Here is a 27,744-nt window from a genome sequence, read left to right on the forward strand (position 1 = left end):
AAGCGTGTTACACTTTTTGGACCGAGTGACCCCACCGGGAATCGAACCCGGGATCGCTCGCACCGAAGGCGAGAGCGTTAGCGACTACGATACGCGGGGCTAACAAAATTAAAAATTGTTAGGATATGGTTTTAAAATATTAAAGTCGCTTTCTTGAGTATTTAATATGTATGCCCGAAGAAAAAAAATAAGAAACAGAAGAAGACGGTTCGAAAAGGTTGCTAATGGTGGATAATAACTGTTTTCAACGTCAAAGTGGACAACTTACAGCAACATATCCTGATGGATGGAATGGTCTCGATCCAATTATGACAAGTTATTTGAAATACTTATGACGATGGAGATATAGGTGACGAAACTAATAAGAAAATATATTTTTCTTAGTACTAATGAGTAAAAAAAATCTCTCCCTGAAGAGTTGAGCTCCATTAGTCTCTTCTTGCCCTGTAGATTATGCGTAGGTTTAACTCATCTAACTTTTGCTTCACTTGAGAACTTACTCCGTTCTGCTTTAAGCCTTCACATTGATTTTTTCTTTCTTTCTTTCTTTCTCCATTTTTTTTAAAGAAGTAAAACTTCATAGTAAACAAATAATTTTACAAACGGTGTGGAGTTAAAAACATTTATTTTTAACGCGTTTCCTAGAGTTATAAGAAAAGATAACGGGAGCCATTCTTTCGCGTGAGTTGTTTAATAAACAAGTTTCCTAAATGGAGAAAAAGTAAGGAAAGTTTTAATGACGAAAGGAGCTATTTGTAAGGATGTTGTGCAGGAAAGTTTGTTGCGAAAAAAGAGTCCAAACAAAGCTATTGCTATTTTTCTTGTACAAACGATTTCGAGATAACACTAGTACATTATCTGATTTTTAGAGATCTACTGATCGTTTCACCTTCTCATCAAGTAGATATGAGACCGTACAAGGGATTAATGCCTAATTTTGGTCATTTCGGACATATTGCATATTTAAGATTTCTACCTGACACTCCCTTCAGAACATTCATATCCACATATTGTAAAAATTCTTATAATGTAAAAGACAACTTTCACTTTTACATGTATTATGTTTCTTTCTTGAACAACTTTAGTAAATGAGCTTAAATTCCTTGTACTCGACAAAATTTCGCAGCAGAAACATCGCTGCATAAAATCTCGAGGGCCAAAACCACCCGGAATAAAATATCGCCGGTCTAAAATCTTGCCTGGCCAAACCCTCGCTTCCGAAAATCTCGCAGGCCAAAATCTCACCCAGCCAATATCTTGCCTTACTAAAACATCACCGCCGAAAACCACGCCGCCCAAAACCTCGAGGGTTAAAATTTCGCTTGGTCAATGGATCACCGTCCAAAACTTCGCGGACCAAAATATCGCTTCACCAAAACCGCTCTGGTGCAGTGCTGGTTTCGGCTGTTTTGGAACCGGTTGATGGGATGCTAATCAATGATGACGGCGCCGTGGAGCTTCACACAGAAACCACTTCTCATCACATGTGAACATCCTGTCCAGAAATGGCTTTTTCCTCAGTCGAAACAGCACAGAAACACAGGTGTCTGCTCGCGTTGCCTTCTGGCCCTGAGTCAAATTATGTGGGACCCATCGACCCAACTTGTAGTGTTTACCAAGTTGAGTGGAGATGCTGTCGAATGGTTTCTCCACTCACACTGAATTGTAGTCCCAGTTCCTCACATGTCTGGCCACTGTTTGCCTCAGTTGCTGCCTGGACATCTTTATGTTGTACATGTGTTGGTCTTCCGGCACGTGGTGCGTCTTCGAGTGTTTCGTTACAATCCTTCAACTTGTTAAACCACCGCTGCATTGTCCGCGTAGTCACGACACCCTCACGAAATGCCTTGACCCCAGTTTGAACTCGTACAGCATACACGACCTTATGACGCTCTATGGAGGTCCTCTGTTCACTCTGCCCTTACGCACGTTCATGGTGTAACTGAACTGCCACAACCAGCTAGTATGTTGGATATACCCATACCAACAAATGACGTACGCTTTATCTCCATTCGCACTCAACTCACGATGTGAGGTCCAATTGAACACAGAGCTCTACAAAACGCGACAGAACTTTCTTGGTTAGCTTTATAATAATAATAATAATAATAATAATAATAATAATAATAATAATAATAATAATAATAATAATAATAATAATAATAATAATAATAATAATCAGCAGCAGCAGCAGAAGAAGAAGAAGAAGAAAAAGAAGAAGAAAAAGAAGAAAGGAACTTAAGTAACGTGTTCACTTTAGAGATTAGAAGCGTAAAAATGTTGACTGGTTTGAATTGAATGGACATATACATATAAAATAAACCGACAATCTCCAATTCTTGGATTTGAAGTCGGTCAGTAATGAAAAGTGACATAACCCTCTCTCTTTCCCCATTACTCGCACGTGTATACTATATGATCTTAAAAAAATGTTCCACAAAAGCTTTCGTAAAATAAAATAATTTAATCATTCATTGATTATAGCGTAAATGTTTCTGGCGATTCTCAATCATCTTTACTGCTTGGGCTTAAAACGGGTCAATAATCAGGGTGTAAATTCATCTTTCCCAATTTTAAGTAAAATATTTCCCAAAAAACTTCTGATTTTTTTTAAAAAATACAGAAAACATAATATGTGGTTTGTTTGAAATTAGAGATTTATTCTTACGGTTTGGAAGTTGAAATTAATCAGAGGAAAGAGGAACTGTTGTTTGCTTCAACAATGCACAGCATCACTGGATGTAGGAAGAAGTAGCCCGAAAAGAATTACCCTTAGCTCAGAGCTGTAGAGGTTAAAAAAGAAAAAACGGCAAGGGAAATTGACAAGGATGTTTAATTTTTATACGTATTTTGTTTTACTGAAATGCATGTATTTGCACAGGCTAAAGGAAAAATACATTATTTGGCTTCTATTCTATAGACCAGAGCTTTTTTCTTTTTTTAAAGGGCGGAGGTCATTTCGTATCATGGGAGAGTATGACTTTGGTCTGAAACGCTTAATTATGACGATAGGGCTAATTAAAGGAAATTAGTGGCGTTGGTGATAGGATGACTGACATTGAATAAAACAATCGTTCAACTTCACATACGTGTGCAAGATCTCAATACAAGAAAAACATTTATCTTTGATCGAAAACGCCTAATTATTTTAATTCAATTATGTGTTATTACTAAATATATACATATAGCAATATATAGAAACATTCTACATCGAAGAAATCGCTGTGACGAGGTTTTATGCTGACGACATTATTTCCTAGGCGAGATGAACTCCCGCGTAGTTTAGGCCAGGTGCGATTCTGTGTCGCGAGTTTTAAAATCGCGACGAGAATATGCGGAACGTGTGTAGAGCAATAACACCCCAAGCACTCCGGCATATGTGTGGTAGTGTGCGACGCTGTATCCGTTTGTGCTGCCAGCAGAAGGGACACCAATTTGAGCACCTATTGGCATAGTACCCAAGACTGTTGCGTATGTACATTTCTTCCTACTAACATATACAGCAAACCTATTAGAAAACGACATTTTGTCATCCTCGTATAGCTCCTGTTTCCTCCCTTCCCCTTGTGGTGCTGACGCCACTGTCGTGGGCCCTGCAAATAGGTCTGCTCCTTTGTTCTTTAACTTGCTCCCCTTTCTATTCTCCTTGACCCAGGGTATATCACGCTCCAGATTATTTCATTCCATCTTGTCCTCCACTGACGTGGCAACGTTGTATTTTTTGTTTATTATTGGGCGCTTTAACAATGTCGAACTTAAACGGTTGTTTCGGTTACGAAAATTGCACCATTTTAGATTGACAACCCACACTTGGCAATTAAAATGTTCTCTTATCATTTTTTCGTATCTTCAATAGTTACCGAGTTGGCCTATGGCAAGGGACTTTTGACTCGCTTGGTGTATATATATATATATACATACATACATACATACTGTACATATATATTTCATTGTGACACATTAATTGCGAAACTGGTAATATTAGGCATTAATTGACAACGCGCTCTTAACATGTGGCTAATCCATCCATGAAAACGTGACCTAAATACAATATACTAACGTTAAAGTCATACTGATGTCTTTTGATTAAAAAAGTAAGCGTAACATATTTTTCTGGCAGTATGTGTATACAAATAAAGGGAATGGAAAGGATAATTGGATTGAATATACAACATGTCTAAAAAATGTGGATGCAAACATTAGTAGCTATGTGACTGATAACATATCTTGGATGTATAACTTTTTTTTCTCAAATGTTAAAATCAATAGTTTTATGAAATGCACAAAAAAGATGTTTCCTTCTTAGCGAGGCAAAATAAAAGAATGGAACTAATACTATAAGCATTGGGCAATCTTTTTTAGTGTTATGATCAAAACGGGACTAAAATTAAGAGCATTGGGATATCTTTTTAGGACTGAGGTCTTAAATTGACTAAGAAGAAAAGAGTGGGCGATATTTTCAGGGCCAAGAACTGAAATGGGACTAAGATTAAAAGCATTGGTCGGTCTTTTTAGCGTTGAGGGATGAAATGGGACTAAGTGTAAAAACATTGGGTAATGTTTTTAAGGTTGATGGCAGAAATGAGACTAAAACTAAAAGCATTGGGCGAACATTATAAGTTTTAAAGCTGAAATGAGACTAAGGCAAAAAATATTGGACGGTCTTTTTAGGGTTGAGTGGTGAAATAGGACTAAGTCTAAATGCAATGGCCGATATTTTTAAGATTGGGGGTGAAATGGAACTAAGACTAAAAGCACTGGACCATAATTTGTAGTGTCCTTTCTTACACCGTTCTGGTACGGCGCAGGCAATCCCATAATAAGTGTTATTATTATAAGATCAACTAGAAATATATTGATATCTGCTTGGTTAATATTAAAGCATCGGACTTCCGAGTGCTGGTACGTTGCGAACGTAGAATAGGCAAACAAGGAAGGAAACAGGACATAGGAATTGAGTAAAATGCATCAGGAATTGGTACGCAATATGATAAGTAAGATGACAATAAAATCAAATGCAGCTTTTAAGTGTTGGTCAATTTTATTATCCTTGCTGCATATAGCGCACAAACCGTTGTCGGTTTATCACATGAATTGGGTTAAGTTCCCAAGTTGGGCGTCCGTTTCCAGCAAAATTTTTAAAATTTACAGGAAAAATATGGATAATTTGATCGTTTTTGTGCTTAATAATATATGAGGGTCTCGAAAATATGTTTATTTGTTATATATAAGCGGTTATAAACTTGGGACTGTACGGCGAGCGGAGGGAACTACTTGGCGCAAGGTAACCAAACAGTTGCATTGTGGGAAAGTAACCAGCATTTATGTTATGAACATGGCGAATGTACAAGGGCAATGAACTAACAGTTTTAACATTTGTGAAGGAATACGTTGATAACGAGCAAAATCTTTTAAAAGTTTGTGAAGAGCACGGATTAATGAACCTAATAACAAATTGCAGAAAATGTGGAAAGGAGATGACAGCGAAAAAAAACGTGGCGAAAGTGGACGCCCAACTTCGGAATAAATGCCCATGAATTCTATACCCTTAAACCAGTACAGTTGCAATAAGGCACAATATCCACATGCATATCGTTACTTATTCATATCAACATCCAAGTTATTAGCACTCCTCTTTCAGATATGAATCATCCATCATTGTATTATCTGTCAGGAAAGTAAATGTACACCTATTTTTCGAGTCTGGCATTCCTGCTCTCCATCCGTGGAGAGTATGAGAATTAAATCAATCAAATGTTTACTGAGGTGCAAAAAGAAAAGTCTAATCTGCATAAAACATTGCCGAGGGACACAAGCTGTGAATACGAATAGTGCATAGTCTAAATAAAGGACGACACCGAAAGAGAAAGCCAGAAACAGCTCTTAAACGGAGAAAAAAGACTAAAAGTTGTTGAAGTGGGAACATAAAACACAAATACAACAAATACGCTTACAACCAAACGTTCACTACGACATGATCTTGGTGTAGTGGTTAAGGTGCTGGCTTACAAATGCGAAGGTCATCAGTTCGAATCTCCGGTAAGGACATTTTTAATTTTTTTTGTTAATAATACATAGTGTTTAGATTAGGCTGGTCAATACGTTTTGCACAGAGGCCCGGTTTAGCTCTGACCCACCACAGGTGCGAGAAGGGAGCAATACACTTTTTCTCTCTCCCTCTGTGTGTCTGTTTATCTATCTATCTGTATATATATAACGTTATTTGTGAATGCCATAACCACCCTAATATTCAGCGGATTGAGACGAAACTTGGCACAAACATTAATTGTTGAAATAACTTGATGAGTTTGTTAACCAGAATAATCAGATGAAAATGTTCAAAATTGCGGCCCTTCAAACTCTTAAAAATTTCCAAGGGAACCAAATTTCGCCCATAAATAGGTATTCAGGAAGTTTGAATAACTTTTCCTCTTTTACTGAAATATTTGTGTCCAGGGACTTATCCTCTTTTATTGAAATATTGTACCCGATTAATCGCCTAAAGAAGGTTCACGTCGTTTTGCTACGGTCGGGCTTTTTTTTCTTTTTCTTTTTTTTTTTGCAGGAGGGGGGCTATTTTCCTATCGGAACAAGATTATTATTAGTGACGATAAGAAATTACACATTGAAAGTGAAGTAACTTGTGAAACGTGTTATTTGAAAGAATAATATAATAAATGTGATTTCCCCTAACACAGAGAACTGTAAATCATATATTTCGAGTTCGTGACCGTGAATGGCGAGGAGTGTTATTTGATTTGCTTTTTAGTAACATATTGCATTGCATATAAAGGTAGACAACACTAGTGGTAAGTAAAACAACAACAATAATAATAATAATAATAATAATAATAATAATAATAATAATAATAATAATAATAATAATAATAATAATAATAATAATAGGTATTTTTTGTGGCAAGGCAATATCTTCTTCAAACGTAATGATTGTAATGCTATATCTCCCTTACAAACCAAATATTAGCAATTTATATCGAGAGAACGGGAAATTGTAGAGTGATGGGAGCAACGTTGGACATCATAGTACTCAGAAAAAGAAGCGATTTCAATGCAAAATGAACGAAGAGTCATTGTCATGGGGAGTCATGGGGCCACGGCAGAGCCCTTTTTAGGCAAAATGTCGATAACTTATATCGAGAGAGCAGGAGGTGATACTGGGATGGGACCAACGTTGGACACCGTGGACCCATAAAGCGCATCAAAAAAATTAGGGGGGGGGCGCTAGCCAGCCTTACTTATTTCCACATAATAATATAAAATTATATTGTCAAAATACACACACGAGTTAGCTAGTAATATTTCATATTATTATTATTATTATTATTATTATTATTATTATTATTATTATTATTATTATTATTATTATTATTATTATTATCAACAGCGTCTTTTCATTACGTGTGCATGTTTGACATGAAACCAAAGAGAAGATCCATCATTCGTAGAAAGAATAAGAATAGCCAGTTACTTTAACTGTGAAGGACGGCGAAAAATACGAAAAGAGTGACTACCTGTAGGGAAAGAAATAATACTATCTCTCAAATGGATAAAAAAACAATCCGAGATAGATTCGAACTCGCATGGACGGCGCGAAAAGCCAGTGTTTTGTCCACTTTTTTTTTCACTGACTCACCGAACTTCTTTCAGTAACTTACTTATTGCTAATTTTACTTGCTTCACTCGTTTAATTTGCTTTTTCTAATAACTTGTAACGACAAGGACACGAACACAGAAACATCGAGGACAGTTAAAAATCACAAACGATCTCCCGCCGGGAATCGAACCCGGGACACCATACACCAAAGACGCACGTGTTAGCCACTAGACCAGCGGGGAGGACACTGCTCATTCCCTGTGTCGTTAGGGATTACGACCACTGTATTACCAGCTATCACTTCTGTGGGTTGTATACTATGATCACGTTTCTTCTTTGCTGGAAGAGTTAAACCTACATTCTATGTAATACATGAGGTATTTAGACCTACATGCTCTTCATATAATGTAATAAAAGGGTCATGCTGGGAATAAGAAAAAGAACATGCCTTGGACAAAACGGAAACTATTGGCATCAGAAATATTTATCTACGAGGCATGCGCAGTAGTATATTTCAGAACAGTTACAGTTTAGTTCAGTAAACGAAGAAAGGGGTATAAAAAAGCAAAAATGTCGCGTCAACGAGATCGACCAGAGTTGACAGAGGAAGAAGCAGATGTGTATTAATACAACTTGGTTAAATTGATAATTGATTCTTTATCCTGTAGTAGATCGTATCACAACTTTACGGGAGAGCAGAAATATGCTTCCTTACGCTATCATATAGTAAGCTTTAGTAACACGATCATATAGACACAAATGGATGTAACTGTGAGTACTACAACTTGGATTTAACGAAAGCCGTTTAGATATTCAGTGGTTTGTAGGGTTGTATAAGACACAAAAAGATAAGACACAATATAATTCTTCATACCTCAGCTTCCACTAGCTAGATACATGCAATTTCTGGTTAGATACTGAAACTGCTGTCGGATTTTAATACATGACGTATTACAGGATACGAAATGCTTTGCATTACTTGTTTGTTTGTAGACAGCTACTAGCTTAGTGTTCTGAAAGGTTGTGTATAAACTAGGGATACCCAATTCCGGAATTATTACTTTCCGGATTCCCGAAAGTAAAACCGGACAAATTCCGGAATTCGGAAAATTCGGATTTTGGAATAATTCCGGAATTCGGAAAAATCCGGAATTTAGAAATTTCTGATTTCGTTAACATTCCACAATTCGGAAAAATCCGGATTTTTTTAAAATCCAGAGTTTTTCTAAATTCCGGATTCTATCCGAGTTCCGGAATTCTTCTGAATTCCGGAGTTTAACTAAATTCCATAATTTTCCGAAATCCGGAAAGTGAAAGTTCCGCTTCCGAAAAATGAATTTATTTTGGTTAATATGAATCGTGGCGGATATAAGTTTTTGATCAGGTAATGGCGACTGCTTTGAAAGAAATGGAGAGTATGAGAATTCAATCTGTCATATTTGTTATTTCGTGTGGAGAAAAAAAAACTTGTGAACCAACGGTTTAAGAACAACTCAAGTTATTAATGTAAACTTTGCCGACATCATAAAAGAAATACGAAAGACATTTTGAATCGAAGAAATATAACATACAAGTTTGCAAGCGGAGACAAAGAAACCTAACGTAACCAGACTAAAGACGAATCGTTTACCGCGTAGCGATCGCAGTTCAGTGGTCAAGGTGCTTGTGCGAATGCAAGTTGCAATTTTTTGTTGTTGTTGTTCTTGCTTTAGGATTTTTAATGGCGATTGATCGGCGTTGACATACGTTTTATTATATTCAGATATTTGAATACTCGGATGTTTCAATACTTGAACTATCAAATCTTCAGAAATAATAATAAGCTAATAATAATTATTATTATCTCGTAGAAGATTAAAAGCTAGGAGCTAATTATCCCTCAGGTCATACCATTACAAGCAGAAACGTGACATTAGTTAAGAATATTTCGGTTTGGTTTAATGTTGCTCACGAGAAGATGAATTTTTCATCTCGTTTCTAAAATAAATAAAATAACATGAGAATTAACATTTTACATTCGAGACGGGACAAGGCTAACTCAAAATTTTCGTCTCTCTTTGGAGATGAAAATTGAGACGAGACGACAAGTATCGTAAACATTTCCCGTCTTGTCTCGATTCTCAAAATAGTGTATGTAATTTCTTTAAGTAACAATTGCTAAGTAGGCTGAATCTCATAGGCTATTTCGTTACATTGTATTTCAGAGCTCATTGAATTATGCTCTGTGTACGTATTTTTGTAGCAAAGCTTTTATATTAACCTCTGCACATCCTAAAAATTAGTTTATTATATGCCTTACTGTTGCGTGATATTCAGTTATATTTATTACAGTTATTTTCCTTAAAACATACAGTAGAATACTTTCTACATGAAACTTCAATGGAATGGTCTAGTTTAAAATGTTGGTAGTTGCAGAGGTGTGTCTTGAAGGTATGGAACTTTTTCCCCGAAATCTCTACTTTTATGTAAGTTATGTTCTTTTTCTCAAGGCATGTTCTTTTTCTTATTCCCAGCATGACCCTTTTATTACATTATATGAAGAGCATGTAGGTCTAAATACCTCATGTATTACATAGAATGTAGGTTTAACTCTTCCAGCAAAGAAGAAACGTGATCATAGTATACAACCCACAGAAGTGATAGCTGGTAATACAGTGGTCGTAATCCCTAACGACACAGGCAGTGAGCAGTGTCCTCCTCGCTGGTCTAGTGGCTAATACGTGCGTCTTTGGTGTATGGTGTCCCGGGTTCGATTCCCGGCGGGAGATCATTTATGATTTTTAACTGTCCTCGATGTTTCTGTGTTCGTGTCCTTGTAGTTACAAGTTATTAGAAAAAGCAAATTAAACGAGTGAAGCAAGTAAAATTAGCAATAAGTAAGTTACTGAAAGAAGTTCGGTGAGTCAGTGAAAAAAAGTGGACAAAACACTGGCTTTTCGCGCCGTCCATGCGAGTTCGAATCTATCTCGGATTGTTTCTTTATCCATTTGAGAGAAAGTATTATTTCTTTTCCTACAGGTAGTGTCTCTTTTTTTTCTTATTTTTCGCCGTCCTTCACAGTTAAAGTAACTGGCTATTCTTATTCTTTCTACGAATGATGGATCTTCTCTTTGGTTTCATGTCAAACATGCACACGTAATGAAAAGACGCTGTTGATAATAATAATAATAATAATAATATGAAATATTACTAGCTAACTCGTGTGTGTATTTTGACAATATAATTTTATATTATTATGTGGAAATAAGTAAGGCTGGCTGGCGCCCCGCCCCCTAATTTTTTCGATGTGCCTTATGGGTCCACGGTGTCCAACGTTGGTCCCATCCCAGTATCACCTCCTGCTCTCTCGATATAAGTTATCGACATTTTGCCTAAAAAGGGCTCTGCCGTGGCCCCATGACTCCCCATGACAATGACTCTTCGTTCATTTTGCATTGAAATCGCTTCTTTTTCTGAGTACTATGATGTCCAACGTTGCTCCCATCACTCTACAATTTCCCGTTCTCTCGATATAAATTGCTAATATTTGGTTTGTAAGGGAGATATAGCATTACAATCATTACGTTTGAAGAAGATATTGCCTTGCCACAAAAAATACCTATTATTATTATTATTATTATTATTATTATTATTATTATTATTATTATTATTATTATTATTATTATTATTATTATTGTTGTTGTTGTTGTTTTACTTACCACTAGTGTTCTCTACCTTTATATGCAATGCAATATGTTACTAAAAAGCAAATCAAATAACACTCCTCGCAATTCACGGTCACGAATACCTATACCTATTTATGGGCGAAATTTGGTTCCCTTGGAAATTTTTAAGAGTTTGAAGGGCCGCAATTTTGAACATTTTCATCTGATTATTCTGGTTAACAAACTCATCAAGATATTTCAACAATTAATGTTTGTGCCAAGTTTCGTCTCAATCCGCTGAATATTAGGGTGGTTATGGCATTCACAAATAACGTTATATATATACAGATATATAGATAAACAGACACACAGAAGGAGAGAGAAAAAGTGTATTGCTCCCTTCTCGCACCTGTGGTGGGTCAGAGCTAAACCGGGCCTCTGTGCAAAACATATTGACCAGCCTAATGTAAACACTATGTATTATTAACAAAAAAAATTAAAAATGTCCTTACCGGAGATTCGAACTGACGTCCTTCGCATTTGTAAGCCAGCACCTTAACCACTACACCAAGATCATGGCATAGTGAGCGTTTGGTTGTCAGCGTATTTGTTGTATTTGTGTTTTATGTTCCCACTTCGACAATTTTTAGACTTTTTTCTCCGTTTAAGAGCTGTTTCTGGCTTTCTCTTTCGGTGTCGTCCTTTATTTAGACTATGCACTATTCGTATTCACAGCTTGTGTCCCTCGGCAATGTCTTATGCAGATTAGACTTTTTTTTTTTGCCCCTCAGTAAACATTTGATTGATTTAATTCTCATACTCTCCACGGATGGAGAGCAGGAATGGCAGACTCGAAAAATAGGTGTACATTTACTTTCCTGACAGATAATACATAATTAACATCTGTTTAATATACTTCATCGTATCCATTACATACGTGATCATTTAATTCAAAAAAATTGTCATTAATACATTAAATACATTAGCTTCATCGTATAACAACAAAAGGATGATCATTTAGATAGAGGAGGCAAGTAAATCATTTGGTATGAAATACATACATATGTAGTAACCTACCTATTTTTGTAGTAACCTATTAAAATTACATATGTTCTTGGATAATAGTATACAACAGTTCCTTATCGTGTTCCGTACTCGAGGATAGTTCTTACTCTTGCACCACGTACAGAAATGGTGGTATGTCATGTACAAGTGGTAATAGAACACAGAAGAAACCCAGATTATGTTGTACTCACACTGGAATATGCAGTATGAGTACACCGTGATCTGCGTTTCTTATGTGTGCTATTACAACTTCTACATGAAATACCATCACGTTTGTACGTAATGCAACAGTAAGAACTATCCACGAGCACGAGATATGCAATATTCGTTCAAGTCCCCCCCCAACACACACACATAGTGAAATATAAAGTACAAGGGCACTACAGAGGCGCACATAAAGTAACGGGTACGTACAGGTCTTCACGAAAACCTGTACGGAATGACCCCCAAACCTTCCTTTCTGTCTGCAAACACCGCTAAGCAATCACGCTTGATATGGTACTACTTCGTACACCTCAGACATTTGAACATCAGCAGTCGTGAAGAAAAACAACACGTAAGAACAACAAAGGTGAATAAGGTTCGGAACAGGAGAGAAGACAATCTATTTACGGAACCCTCACGGATTCCAGACTATTTAAATCACAACGACAAATTCATGTTTTCTTCTCTTGATCAACACAACTATGTATAAAGTTATTTATATTATAATCACTAACTACAAAAACAGCAGGAAATCTCAATTTAACAGAGAAAAAAGAAGATAACTGGCTATAATTTCTCGGTCATTAATGACAATATACCGGTGGCGCAGATTAAATATAACCCAACATTAACTTATATAACGAAATAACAGAAATAATGGCATGAATGCAATATTAACAATAACCAATATGCCCTTACAAATGGTAAAGGTAAACAATAAGGGCGCACAGAAAGAAAAATAATCTTATACTGTAATGGAGACCAAACGGGTCCATTACAAATTTTAGGGTTAAGGATTAATGTTTTATGGATATTAGGGATGATTATCAATGATAGAAGTATAAATTATGTATTGAATCGTGGCCAGTGATTTTAGTATTACTCACATTATTTAACCCCAACAAGGAAAGAAAAAATATTGTAGAGCATTTTATAAAAGCTTTGTAAAAGAGATTTTTACAACTATTTCTAGTTTCTATTCAATATCCTCATAGTTCAAATTTTTCTGTTGAAAGCGCCACATTAAAGACTTGAGCCAGCACTACATTTTTCTATCAGGTATGTAAGTAAGCAATCCTTAAATGACTGACGTGACATACGCGTATACACAACCTAAAAACATGTGTAATATATTTAAAGATTTTGCACTTGAATGACATGCTAGTGGAAAGTGGTGGAGAAATATTGTATTGTAATCGTGTTTACGAGTTTTTACAATTTTTCAAAACCCTTATTAGCATAGAAGTGCGTAAAATATAGGTTTCAAGATTTGAATCTAAGAGGTTAGAACTAATTCATACAAATAGTGTCTTTATCACAATATCTCTGTTTCTGACTACGTCAGCTTCCCTTACAATATATTTGATCTGTGCTGACATTAACTTATCTAGCCTGTCAGCATATTCTCGCAAAGTTTACTTTTGTTAACAGGTCTTCTCGGGCTAGCAGCCAGGTAAATACTGTTATATCTTGCGACGTTTCGAGGGCTGACATCGTCCTCATCTTCAGGCGAATATGATGGTGCAATGGAGTGTAGGAAATATATATACTCATGTATGTATGATTGGACTCTTCTGATTGGTGGTTGAAATGGCGGCTTCTGATTGGTGCTTGAAATGGCGGGATATGATTGGTGTCCATGTTATACTCAGTTGAAATCCTGTGTCTCTGTTAAGATTCGTTTTTTCTTGTATGATTGCAACGGCTTCTTTTATCCTCCTGTCCCAAACTCTTGTGCATTTTGCTATTATTTCGGCATCTGTGAATAAAATCTTATGTTGCTGTTTGATGCTATGTTCAGCCAGTCCGGATTTTTCTGGTTGGTTTAGCCTGATGTAACTGTTGTGTTGTTTCCATCTGGCTTCAATGGTTCGTCCTGTTTGTCCAATATATGACTTACCACATTCACATGGAATGCGGTAAACTTCAGGAGTTCGGTGGCCCAGGTCGTCTTTGGTTGATCGTATTAAGTTCTTTATTTTTGCTGGAGGCTTGTGTATTGTCCTGATGTTGTACCTGGCAAATAGTCTGCTGAGCTTTCCAGAAGTGTTCCCGGTGTATGGGAGGCAGATTGTGTTCTTCCGTTCTTCATTCACAGTTTCTTCTGCACTTTTGTCCTTGTTGTCAGTGTCCTTTGCTTTGGTCCTTTTCAGGGCCATATTTATATCTCGCATTGAATATCCATTCTGTAGCATGGCGCTGCGAAGGTGATTAAGTTCCTCTATTAAACAATCCTTGTCGGAGATGGAGAATGCTCTATGTGCTAAAGTGTTGAGAACTCCAAGACGTTGAGCTTTGTGATGGAAACTGTTTGTGTTCAGATATAAATCTGTATGTGTTGGTTTCCTGTATACCCTATGGCCTAGGCTGCCATCTGGTCTTCTGTATATCATGATGTCAAGAAATGGTAGACGTCCATCTTGTTCGACTTCCATTGTGAATTTAATATTCGGATGCTGGTTATTGAGATGCTGCAGGATTTCATTTAAGGAGTTGAGTCCATGTGGCCAGATGGTGAAGGTGTCATCAACATATCTGTAGAAGTGTGTGGGTGCAAGTGGTGCTTTCTTCAGTGCTTCATGTTCAAAGTGCTCCATATAAAAATTGGCTACTGCAGGTGAGAGTGGAGAACCCATGGCGACGCCGTCTGTTTGCTCATAGTACTGACCATGGTATAGGAAGAAGGTTGAAGTGAGAACATGTTGAAAGAGATCCAATATCTCAGGCCGGAAGTGTTTCCCAAGAATATAGATATGTTCCACTACAGATATGAAAAAACGAATCTTAACAGAGACACAGGATTTCAACTGAGTAAAACATGGACACCAATCATATCCCGCCATTTCAAGCACCAATCAGAAGCCGCCATTTCAACCACCAATCAGAAGAGTCCAATCATATATACATGAGTATATATATTTCCTACACTCCATTGCACCATCATATTCGCTTGAAGATGAGGACGATGTCAGCCCTCGAAACGTCGCAAGATATAACAGTATTTACCTGGCTGCTAGCCCGAGAAGACCTGTTCACAATACGTCGCCAGGAAAGCTTCAATAGATACTTTACTTTTGTTGTTTCGTTTAAAAACAATACGAACATTTCATTAAATTTTGGACAATAAATGTATATCCATCCTGTGTACACGATTAGTCGCAATTAAATACTTTTCCCGGTCACGTCTCATTAGAATTCCTTCTACTCTTGACTTTACGATAATATTTTAATACTTTGAAACGAGAAAACTTATTTAAATAGTTCAATAATTAATATTTACGAGGTATGATCAAAAGATAATTTTATAATTAAATTTGAAGCAAAGTAATAAGCTTACATGGAATTTGATTTAATCTCCTTCAAAGTACTGTCCATGGATAGAACTTACCCCAGTGTTGAATCCATGACTGGAAGCATTTCTGAAAGATTTCTTTCGGAAGGGCGTTCAGCTGCTCTGTCGTGGCCCTCTCAAAGTCAGGAATGGTGTTAAAACGTTTTCCTTGAAGCACGGTTTTAATTTTCGGGGAGAGCCAGAAGTTGCATGGTGCTATATCTGGAGAGCACAGAGAATGTGGACAGACAAGAATATTTTTGTTGGCAAAATTTAGCTGATCAAAAACAAGGTTTTCACTCCGCCTTTTCGTGCTGAAGAAGGAATCAATTTGGCCATTTTATCAGCGATTAAAATACGTTTCACGGATCCACACGAGATGTTTAGTTCTTTGGAAATCTCTCGAATAGTCATTCGCTTATTTGAACAAATTACTTGTGCCGCTTTTTGCACGTTTTGATCTATTTTTGATGTCGAAGGACGTCTCGATCGTTGCGCGTTTTCAACTGACTCTTCGCCACTTTTTAATATCTCATACCACTTGTAAATAGTCTTTAATGCCACCACTATATCGCCATACACTGATTTTGACATTTCGTGAGCTTCTTTGGCACTTGTTTGCAGCTTAGAACAAAACTTAATGTGGGCGCGCGAGAGACACTCTTAACACGTCCTTACTCTTCTCCCTCTCGAAGCCAACTAACATGTCACAACTCGTTCAAACGCGACACTGGCTGTACCAAAGGATTAGACTACTGTTCTAACTAGCTGAAATGGATACAACATCGACAGATGGCACTGTGCAACTTCATTCACCGTACTTTTTGGTCGTACCTTGTATTAAATTTAATTCTATTTGTGAAGAAAAATATAGGTCTTCTTAACAAAAACACCTAGAGAAACAAAGGTGGGTGGCTAGGTTTTCTGTAGTATGACTTTACCACGGAAAAGTACAATACGTATCGCATTACTTGTTTACTTTTACCAACATATCTACACATGTATGAAAAAACTAAAATATTCTTCTTTCTTTAGAGAATTCTGATAACATGAGTCTCTTTAATACTTTCAGCTACCTACAGTGAGGTACGAATCCCAACCTACGGGAACTACCGGCCTTAGTTCTCGACGTCCCACAGCGTGTCAAGAAACAACAAAGGTTGGACTGTCTCCAAGTCCTTCAGCTAATATTCTACCCGTCTTGGTGGTTGAACCCTCTGCGGTTAAAAAGAAGCCCAGTTTGAAGATTCGTAAATCCAAAGAACCTAACAGGAAACATGTCCAATTTCCAGCCGATATGGGAGAGGGTAGCAGTGAAGCAGGTCCTGAAGGTAAAAGTTTATTTCTGTGTTTTTAAAATTTTGTTTTCTTCTTACATCTTGGAAGAGATACACTGTATGAGTTCAGCCATAACGTTTTCAGTTGTTATATGTACTGTAATTGTACGAATCTGTTAAAACACGAATGCATATTTCTAGATTCAGCTTCAAGAAGAGTTAAAGATTATCGGACAACACAATAAGTGTAGTTGTGTGTATGAATTCGATATATGTGTGGAGCAGATTCAGCATCTGTAATGCCAGACTAATCCCAGCAACTAAGTAACTTTGAGCGTGGCCATGTATTTGGGGCTGTTAGAAGGTGGGTAGTCATTCTGGAGGAGTAGTACTTGTGTGAAATATGACATCACAGTGGTCATATCACCATGGATAACAGAGATTTGGAGAAGCCCCGTCGAGGATCAAGTCCTTGCGACATTAGTACCTGAACCGAAAACTCATTCGGCCCGCTGTAACCTACATAATGACAAACACAAGTTATCAGGGTCCTCATGTGAACAGAAGAACACTAAATAGTCTCAGGTCTCTATTTCCGTGTACCACTCGCACGATTAGACCTAACAGTTGCTAATTAGCGATAATTCCCTTGTGGCGTCGGGAAAGACTATAGTGGTAAAGCAAGTGCTAGGTGCTGGTGTCCGTCTAGTAGAGTCCTTCCTATCTCGCAGACAGTAAATACGTATTCGTAACTGAAGATGGGCACGTGGTTGAAATATCTATTGAGTGTTGCTATTCGCCAAACCTGACATGTGTGGCAGTCAACACGATACGCATTCTTCATTCACGGAAATATGACTAGTGCGTCATGATATTATTAATTCGGTGTTCTGACCTTATCTGTACACTCTCACAGAGAAACCCAGCTTGCTGCTCTGCGTAGACATATCTTGTTTTACCAGGTGTCTGTGCCATACCAAGACTTTGTGAAACATGATGAAACGGCGCCTTACTGCTAACCGGGCTCTGGCAAAGATTTCGCCAACGATCTACAACGAGCATCGGACACCATGTGCCGAACAGACATACAGCATTTACATGCTCAAACAGCTCCTCCTGTGAACGCTCGCAGAGGCTGCATGTACTTTTCAGCTGAGTGCTGTATGCTTCTTCAGCACTTATTGACATGTCTGGTGTGTCCCAACGAACAATCTTAGTATCACTACTATCTACTATCATCTTATTGTATACCAAGTTTGAGTCAGATGTTAGATGTGCTTACAACCACTGTACAATTTAATAAATCTAAAACAATTAACAGCTACCAATAATAGCTTTGACTACTAAAATGTGATTATAGACACTGTAAACTGTAATTAGCGATATAGCCTAACATATAATAATGTCGAAACGGAATGCGAAGAAGAAAAGTTCTCCTAATTGTTTGTCTTTCTGAAGCCATTATCCGCATACATAACACCAATGTACATTTTCTTCTAGCGGCATGTTTTACATTTCATACCAAATATTTTGGTTATCTCAATTTTCATTTTGTTTTCTTTCATATGTTTTTCCAGGAACCTCTTTTTTTGCTCCCACAATATTTTGTAACTTTGAATACATGTATGTCGTATCAACGAACTTAAAGAGTTCGCTACTGAATTATATATATGGAGTGTATGTGTGTGTATGTATGCATGTCTGTTATTTGCAAATTTTTCAATTCTGAGGCCTTCATTCGATAGAGCATCAAACACTATCTGAAAGAAGTGGTGGAATTTTTCGCGTCACTCTTATCGTTCCCAAGATAGTGGCCAAAGAAATTCCGATTTCGGCAGATTTAAGGAGCCGTATTTGGGAAAACGTACGACATAGAGAGAGATGATATTGGTGTTGATCAATACCTAAGAGGATGGTGAACATTTTGGTACCAAATGGTAACAGGTGGCCACTGGTTATATCTGCATTTTCATTATATACGGTGGTGAAAAGTGACTGTTTAATGCAGTTTATTTAATAGATTCCCTAATATACAGGTTTCTAATATGTAAGTGTATTATCTATTGAATTTAATCAAATAAATTTCTTAATATACAATTTCATATAAATTTTGAAAAAAAAATCTTCGTAAGTTCGTTCTGGCAATGCTCTTCGAGTATTCTCAACTGTTCATTTTTTAATTTACTTATATTAACTCCGTGCAGTTTTGTTAAATATCTTTCGGATTAAATAGTTAGAATATAAAAATAATTGCGGCCGCTAGTAAAAGTTTCGAAAATGGTTTTTATCCTAAAGTTTCAAATTTTGTCTAATGAGACTCTAGTTTATTGAAGACAACCGTTAGTAGTAAAGCCTGAAAGAAAGTAGTTAAATACTCAAAAAAGAAATGTTGATTTTATTATTTCTTTTTTTTATTTATAACAATGTTATTTATGAAAACAGACTGACAAGGAGGGTGTCCGAAGTGTGAATTTCAGATTTCAAAAATATTTGTGCAGATCGTTAGGGGGCTCATGAAATAAAGATCGGCACAACAAATTTCGGCGGAACCCCATATTTGGGTGGCGCAGTACCCCATTTGCGCTTTTCGGCTTTCGTAGTAAAAATCAGCCTTTTGATTTGAAAATTGACTTATTGTTGTCGACAATCATTATTATTCGTCTTCATTTGCGTAAAGATACTTCAATTGTGAGTCAAGGATCCCTGAGTTTGGGGGTCCCCAGTGGCGGATATAGAAGGTAAAAACTGGGGGAAGCCAACCCCAGGCTATGATACTATATCATGAGTTTACTATAAACTTTCAAGAATATATAAATAATAGCTTCAATTATTTTTGTCACTAAAAATACTGGGAGCTGCCCCTCCGGCCCCGGGCTAGATCCACCACTGGGGTCCTCCTCACAAGTGTGATACATATTCCCTCTTCATTTTGACGAGGTGAATTCAAATATGTCAATAAAAGTTTTTTGAGGAGCACATGTGCGGCACAGGTCTCTACTTAGTTTTTGGGATGCCGAATCACAAGTTGAAAGATATCTGAAGGGCTGAAGTTTGGCAGAATTCGTGCTTACTTTATGTATTGTATGTTTTACAGAAATGAAAGTGCTCGAAAAAGTGTTCCGCGCAAAGACTTTTGCAGGAGCAACTACATATTAGGAGTGTTATATCTTCGCACTCATCGCATGTGATGGCGTCGTTTAAGGAAAATGAGAAACTCACTGGATTAACTAATTCTGGCGGCCTCGCATCTACATATCCGGATTTATACCAACTATATTTGAACACATCATGGTACCTTGGCGATGATAGTTGTTCATAAACTAGCGATTGGAATTTTACAATGTTGTTACGTTGTGAAGTTGTATATCAATTTGGTGTAAAATTACGAAATCTCTTATTTTCCGTACAAAATTCATCAATATTCTAAAGCCCCAAATATCCAGTGGTTGTACAGCCCAAGTTGCTCCCAGTGGAATCTGTTTACATAACGTTTTATCGTCTGGAATGTGTTGCTGCGTCTTTTTCTCGTTAAAAGATGACCATGAATCTACAAGCAAGACACTTTTGTCCCCTATGTTAGGAACCAAAACGTCACGGATCCACTCCTCCAAATGCAGCTTACCCATCTTTCCAGATTTTGATGCAGGAAACCTTAACATTTGGTGGCTGAAATAAAGTTTTCTTGATGTGTGCTCCAAATTTTCCTGTCGGTTCTGGGAATGCAATCTATAATGGCCCAACTAATTTTCCAGTGCCAGACATAAGGGGTATTATTGTATAGATATGAGATAAGGCTCTTTGGATTGTGCAGAAGCTTCTACTTTTTTTCTCACCTTGTATACCTAACATACGATTATAGAGCAATTCCATTGCAAAAACACTTTGATCGGAATTATAAGTATTGTCTATATCGAATTCCGGTAACGTATCCCTGACTTCTAGCTGGAAAGATGTGGCTGAAGTTTCTATTTGTTGTGAAGTGTCAACGTCTGCTCGCGACACGAATTTTGTTATTTCTCGCTACACAATATTATGTTTCCGTTTAAAACGAGTGCAGGAACTTTTGGAACCTTTAAGTTTTCAAGATTAATTTCTTTCGCTTTTTCAATTGCCCATTTCCGAACATCCATGTCATGTACAGGCATGAAATCTCTTTTGACTTCAATCCATGCAGTAAGCACTGATTCTGCCAAACTTCTATTTCAAACCCTTCAGTTCTCTTTCAACTTGTGATTCAGCATCCCAGAAACTAGGTAGAGACCTGTGCCGCACATATGCTCCACAAAAAACTTTTAATGACATATTTGAATTCAACTCTTCAAAATGAAGGGGGAACATGTATCACACTTTTGAGGCGGACCCCCCGCCCACACACACACATAGGGATCCCTGACCCACAATTGAAGTATCTTTATACAAATGAAGACGAATGATAACGATTGTCGACAACAATAAGTCAATTTTCAAATCAAAAGGCCGATTTTTACTACGAAAGCCGAAAATCGCACATGGGGCACTGCCCCACCCAAATATGGGGTTCCGCCGAAATTTGTTGTACTGATATTTATTCTATGAGCCCCCCTAACGATCTGCACAAACATTTTTGAAATCTGAGATTTACACTTCGGACACCCTCCTTGTGAGCTCCCTACTAAAGTAGATGCTATGAGTACATGCAATAGAAACAAGCCTAATAAATCTTGAAATTAAATAATGCAATTCTCTTTATACTAACTAGGTTCAAGAGCACGACGTTCCAGATTTTAAAGTTGACGATCTTGTATTCTGTCCTATACGGGATTGTGTATTCACTAATACGAATAATTCAAAATCTGTGACATAATCCGCGTGATTATTCCAACTTACACTATACTCAGTGATTGCTAAAAGAAATAAATATTGAAGTATTGTTGAAGTGAAGAAAATTGGAGGAAATGGAGAAACTCACGCATTCAACTGTCATAATCCTGGACCGAAGGTGGATCAAAATTATAAGTTAACTTCAGTCAACGGCGCCAACTTTCCAAAATTTATGTGGGTGCATATCAATGGCGGGACGTGTTAGCCTGAAGTCTCGATATTTGATTGATTTATTTTTAGTTAAAATCTTTGATCAACACTGTCATAAAGGGCTGTGCTGTGATAAAGTAAAATATAGCGGTACTATAAGGAAAGTTGGGGCTGCTCTAGCTCAGTCGGAAACACGGCTGACTTAAACATAAGAGGAACGGGTTCAAAGCCGGGTCCAAACAAAATCTTGTGGGTGCGGCGCACTCACAAGATCATTTATGTGGCTGCCGGAGCCCCAGAGCACTCACGTAGTCGGCGCGCATGACTTCAGTTGTTCTACAAATTATGAATATTTTAAAATTATGCGGTGACAGTTGTAAGATTTAAAATCTTGTGAAAATCTACAGTTGCTAAGTTACTTCCCTTCCGAAGGACGCGGTTTTACAAGGAAGACAAAATTTTATCATGTCTTGCTCCTTACATATATTTCTTTGGAACGTAGATAGAAAATTAACAAGAAGAATACACGAAGAACTCAAACAGAAAGACTAGCAGTCGTGGCAAGAAAGCAGGAGAAGAAATTGTACTTTGTATACCGTACTAGTGAAGATTCATATAGCATGTCATTACATTGCCATGAGGCTGAGGTAGATCAGTGCTAGAGCGTTCACCTCTGGTGTATAGGGCTCATGGTTCGATCTCAGCTCACTCCAAGTGAACTTTGTGGTGGACAAATAACGTGCGCGTGGGTTTTCTCGGGGCTCTCCCGTTTCCTCCCACTTTCTTCATTTCACCAATTCATTCATTTCTCACCATCTCCTTTAGCGTAGTCATCATAATCGTAGGACGCAAAACTTAAACATTACATTGCTATTGCAATCACATTGCATTATAGTCAGAAAACGTAATTTTGTGGTCTGGATTTACTACTCAATTTGTTATCCAATCGTATTTCTTTGATGATGATGGTCCAAAGGGACCATAGACAAGGTCCTCCACTACTCAGAGATAGGTTAATATACTGGCCTTATCTATTACTCCTCCATTGAAACAAAGACGTTGTCCCAAATCAAACATTTTCATGCAGGATGAAGTAACCCCACATAGTTTGAGAAATGTGAAGTATATTTTTCGCCAATATTTAACATATGTCAGGATGTCAGGATGGCTCAACCAAATGTTACTTGGTTTTTCGGGTAGTTATAATTTGTAGCGTATCAGAGATACGATTCGACTCGGAATATTTTGCTTCAGAACACTATTCGTCTCATCCAAGCTATTACAGCAGACCAAGTGCGTTCTGCTATAGACCATACTGTAAACTGAATTCTGTTCCTTGAGCATGAGGATGCAGCTCACATTCAACAGTATTTCATATTTCATTTTAAGTTGCAGGCTAAACCATGACTACGGTGTTTTCCTTATCTAAAATCATTGATATATCTGTTAGTTGTCTGTTCAGTAAAATGTTTACCGTCTCATTTGGACCTTCCATATCTTTTTTTTTTTTTTTCCTGTCTTAAGCAAAACAAATATGACCAAGCACATATTTGAGGAATAGTTGCTAAACAACTATCCAATAGGATAGCGGTGGCTCAGTGATAGAGCATTCACCTCTGATGTTTGGGGTCCCGGGTTCGTTCCCAGCCCATGCTAAATGAACTTTGTGGTGGTCAAACACCATGTGCGTGGGTTTCCTCGGGGTTCTCCCGTTTCCTCCCACTTTCTTCATTTCATTCATTTCTCATCATCACCGTCTCCTTTAGCCTTGCCGGAATAACCGTTGGACGTAAACCTCACAGATGGCATCAACACAAAACGAAGCAGGTAGTGCAGCTGAAGTGGCCTGCAAGAGAAAACACTCCAAATATTCTAAACTGAAAGAAGAGCATCTTTTCGTTGCTTTTGCAACTGAAACTATGGGGGTTTTCAGCAAAGAAGCTCACAAATTTTTGAAAGAACTGGGTTCCAATTTGATTATTAAATCAGGCGACGCCAGAAGCCAACAATTTTTAGTACAACGCATTAGCCTAGCTATACAAAGGGGCAATGCGATTAGTATCTTAAGCTCCTTCCCTTCACACAAGTTAGAGGAAATCTTTTATCTTAATTAAACATAAATTTTCACTTATACATTTTCAAAAATAATTCATTTTAGCGTCTCATTCTAGAAAAATATTTGATGTATAGAATATCCACGGATTCGTAAGATCATAATGCATAAATAGCTTATATTTTTCATATCTGTAATTTCTTGCCCTGTATCTTCATAATATCATTGTGGCATTGGAGTTTTATATTTCCCATCTAAATGTACCGTACTAAAAGTCTTTCACCTGTACTCTAAAACTCTTTCTGTGATAGAATTAAGTTTCATGTTATTTCGTAAGCTTTGCCATTTTGTAAATCATATAATTTAACAGATATTAAGTAAATTCTTCTAATAGTATTCACAGATGGCATCCATTTTTTCAAGTATCCAAAAACTTAGCGTTATCTATCAATGGACAGTTTTTTCATTGATCGAAGAAACCGAATGTGGTTTCAAATAGGAGAAACATTGAACAATAATAATAGTAAGCTGAATTTACATTGTCGGAAAAAAATAGATGCAATTGTCACTTGAACAAAATAATATGTTATACTAAGTTATGTTAAGTTTAATTTTAAAAAATAATGCATGTGAAAGTGAAAATAATTTTGTTCGAGATTAAGATAGAAAAGTAATTTACATATTTTTTTCGTAAAAGGGAGACTTTAAAGGAAAAAATGTTTTCGTAAAATTGATAATAAGTAATCAAAAATAGTTAATTGCTAGCATACTCACCACATAACAGAAATAGGAAACAAAAATTGAAGTTACATTCAGCTGCAGAGAAAACGCTCCTTACAAGCGTACTGTCAATTGTCAATTGGCTTACTTAAAGAGTAGCAATATAGTTGTCCTATTCCCTTGAGAGACACTTTCAAAGTGATGTTCATTTAGGAATAAAACTCATTCAAAATAATTCAATTCATTTAACTAAAATGCACTGTTTGATAACTATGGTAGAAGGCACATTTAGGGAAATGAGAAACAACTGTTCTTGTACGAAATAAACAATACAAAGTGGCACTTTCATAATATTTTCTAAATTATCACACTGATGGGATGCGTTTTATATATTCGTGCCTGGATTATGTTGCCTCTACTTTTCATAATTTCATTTATGTAAATTCTTAGCCGTAATTGCTCCTTAATGGATTTGTGCACTTATATGAATTATTAAAATCACCTATTATCCTGAATGCACCACTACATTTCCTTATTTAATTTACATGATAGCATCTCTAAAATAAAAATAAACATGTTTACAATCCCTTTTGTTGTTTTGACTATTACATAATTTTCAATATTACTTACATTATATATGAAGTATATAAGCATACGTTTATGACCATAAACTAATTTGTACATTCTCTACTAAGTAGTAAAACAAAGGTAAAGAAATTATTGACTTTTCGGTGCGAAGATTCGATTACAGCTAAGCGCTAATTTTGAAAATACCTAACATTTCGACTGTAACGAGCTTGACCTACATAAAAATAAGTAGTAGATCAATATGTGGGATATAATAGGTCTATAATAATAATAAAGGTTAAAGAAATGCGAATGCATTTAATTTCGTCTAAAGTAGCCATCATATTTATTAAGTCAACCAGTTCTCTCCATCAAAAGGCATTATATTAAATATGAGCAATATGTTTACCATGGGGGAAAGTGGATCTGAAAAGGTAGGGGACGATAGGTAGGAAGGACATGACGTCATTCCGTCCCCTGCTTATCTCTGCCCATTGTATTTTTTAGGAACTGAAGGGACGCCATACATACTTTTTGGAGGTGGGGTGACGGCGTCCTCCGGCGTTTCCCAGCACTTTTATACCTGCACTTTACTTATTGTTTCCAATTGTTTCAGCTGTAGAGAACATACCATTTTATACTAAATACGATAACAACTTGATTGTATTAGTCATCATTATTATACGTTATCATTATATATTACATTAAAATTAATATATTGTTTATATTATATTGGAATTATATTATGTATGTATAAAGGTAACCAAGAAAGTTCTGATCCCCATCAGCATTGACGATCATCTGCCAACATTCTGGGACGCCATGAACTCCATCGCGATAGAACTTGCTGGGCCGTGAAGCGAAGAAGGTATCAATGCAATTTGCACCTCTACTAGGGACTTGAACTGGCGTCCTCGAAGGTGATTGTCCAAAAAATGGAACAGGTAATAATCGAACGGTGCAATGCCCGGGGAGTATGGCGGAAGCAATAGTGTTTCCCATCCAAGGCGTAGAATGGTGTCCTGGGTCATCTAAGCCACTTGGGGCTTAGCGTTGTCCTATAACAGTCGGATCCCTTTGAGATTCAGAAGTGCTGGCTCCAGAGTTTTGAGTTTTTCTTGAACACGGTTCAACTGCTGACAGTACACAGTAGCATTGATGCTCTGACCAGCTGGTAGTAGTTCCCAATGCACGATATCGCAAGCAGTCTACTAAACACACAGCAGGACCTTCTACTGGTGCAGCGCTGGTTTTGGCTGTTTTGAACCGGTTCATGGGATGCTAACCAATGGTGACGGCGCCATGGAGCTTCGTAGGGACTCATTTCTCATCACATGTCAACACTGTCCAGAAATGGCTCCTTCCTCAGACGAGACAGCAAAGAAACTCAGGTGTCTGCTCGCTTTGCCTTCTGGCCCGTAGTCAAATCATGTGGGAACAATCGACCCAAATTGTAGTGCTTTTCAAGTTGGTGGAAGTGCTGCTGAATGGTTTTACCACTCACATTGAATTGTAGTCCCAGTTCCTCACATGTATGGCAACTGTTCGCCTCAATTGCTGCCTGGACATCTTTATGTTGTACATGTGTTAGTCTTCCGGCACGTTGAACTTGTGAAACCACCGCTGCAGCGGCCTTTGACCCCAGTTTGTACTCGTACAGCATACACGCCCTTATGACGCTTCGTGGAGGTCCCATGTTCACTCTGTCCTTACGGAAGTTTACGGTGTAACTGAACTGCCACAACCAGGTAGTATGTTGGATATACCCATAACAACAACTGACCTTCGCCTTATCTCCAATAGCATTCAACTCACGGTGTGAGAGCTAATTGAACACAGACCTCTACAAAAAGCGGCAGAACTTTCTTCGTTTCCTTTATAAGATCATTGTATACAATATACAAATCATATGTAATTTTCACATTGTTGAACAAAAACATAAAAAGTCGAGAAGGTAAAATCTACCTAAATTGTACTGAAGAGACTTACTGGTTCTAATATTACGGATTTTTTGGGGCTCGTGCAGTGTGAACTTCCAAGTTAATGAACAGGCCTGGCATGAAAATTTTCCAAGAACTCTCTCTCCGTAATCATATATGATTGAATGTGTAGGTGTGCAACTGACTTCGATCAAATCGCCCAGCAATCGTTATATGACAAAAAAGAAAGAAGAATCGCTTCGTAAAACATTTGCAGTAAGGGAGTCTCATCGCTAAGTTTAGCTAAGTTACATCAGTCAGTAGCGTTGAAACTCAAAA

General features: G+C 37.2%; 1 protein-coding gene across 2 annotated transcripts in view; it reads left to right on the forward strand.

The window, feature by feature from the left end:
• Positions 1-27,744, forward strand: part of LOC145662381 (uncharacterized) — a 174,644-nt gene that overhangs the window by 132,454 nt on the left and 14,446 nt on the right. For both annotated transcript variants that reach the window (XM_081727900.1, XM_081727901.1), the window contains exon 8: positions 16,932-17,190. In XM_081727900.1, coding sequence (XP_081584026.1) covers positions 16,932-17,190 — 259 coding nt within the window. The remainder of the gene's footprint in view (positions 1-16,931; positions 17,191-27,744) is intronic.

Source organism: Thermobia domestica, chromosome 10, assembly GCF_964235325.1.
Source record: "Thermobia domestica chromosome 10, izTheDome1.hap1.1, whole genome shotgun sequence".
Taxonomy (NCBI): Eukaryota; Metazoa; Arthropoda; class Insecta; order Zygentoma; family Lepismatidae; genus Thermobia; species Thermobia domestica.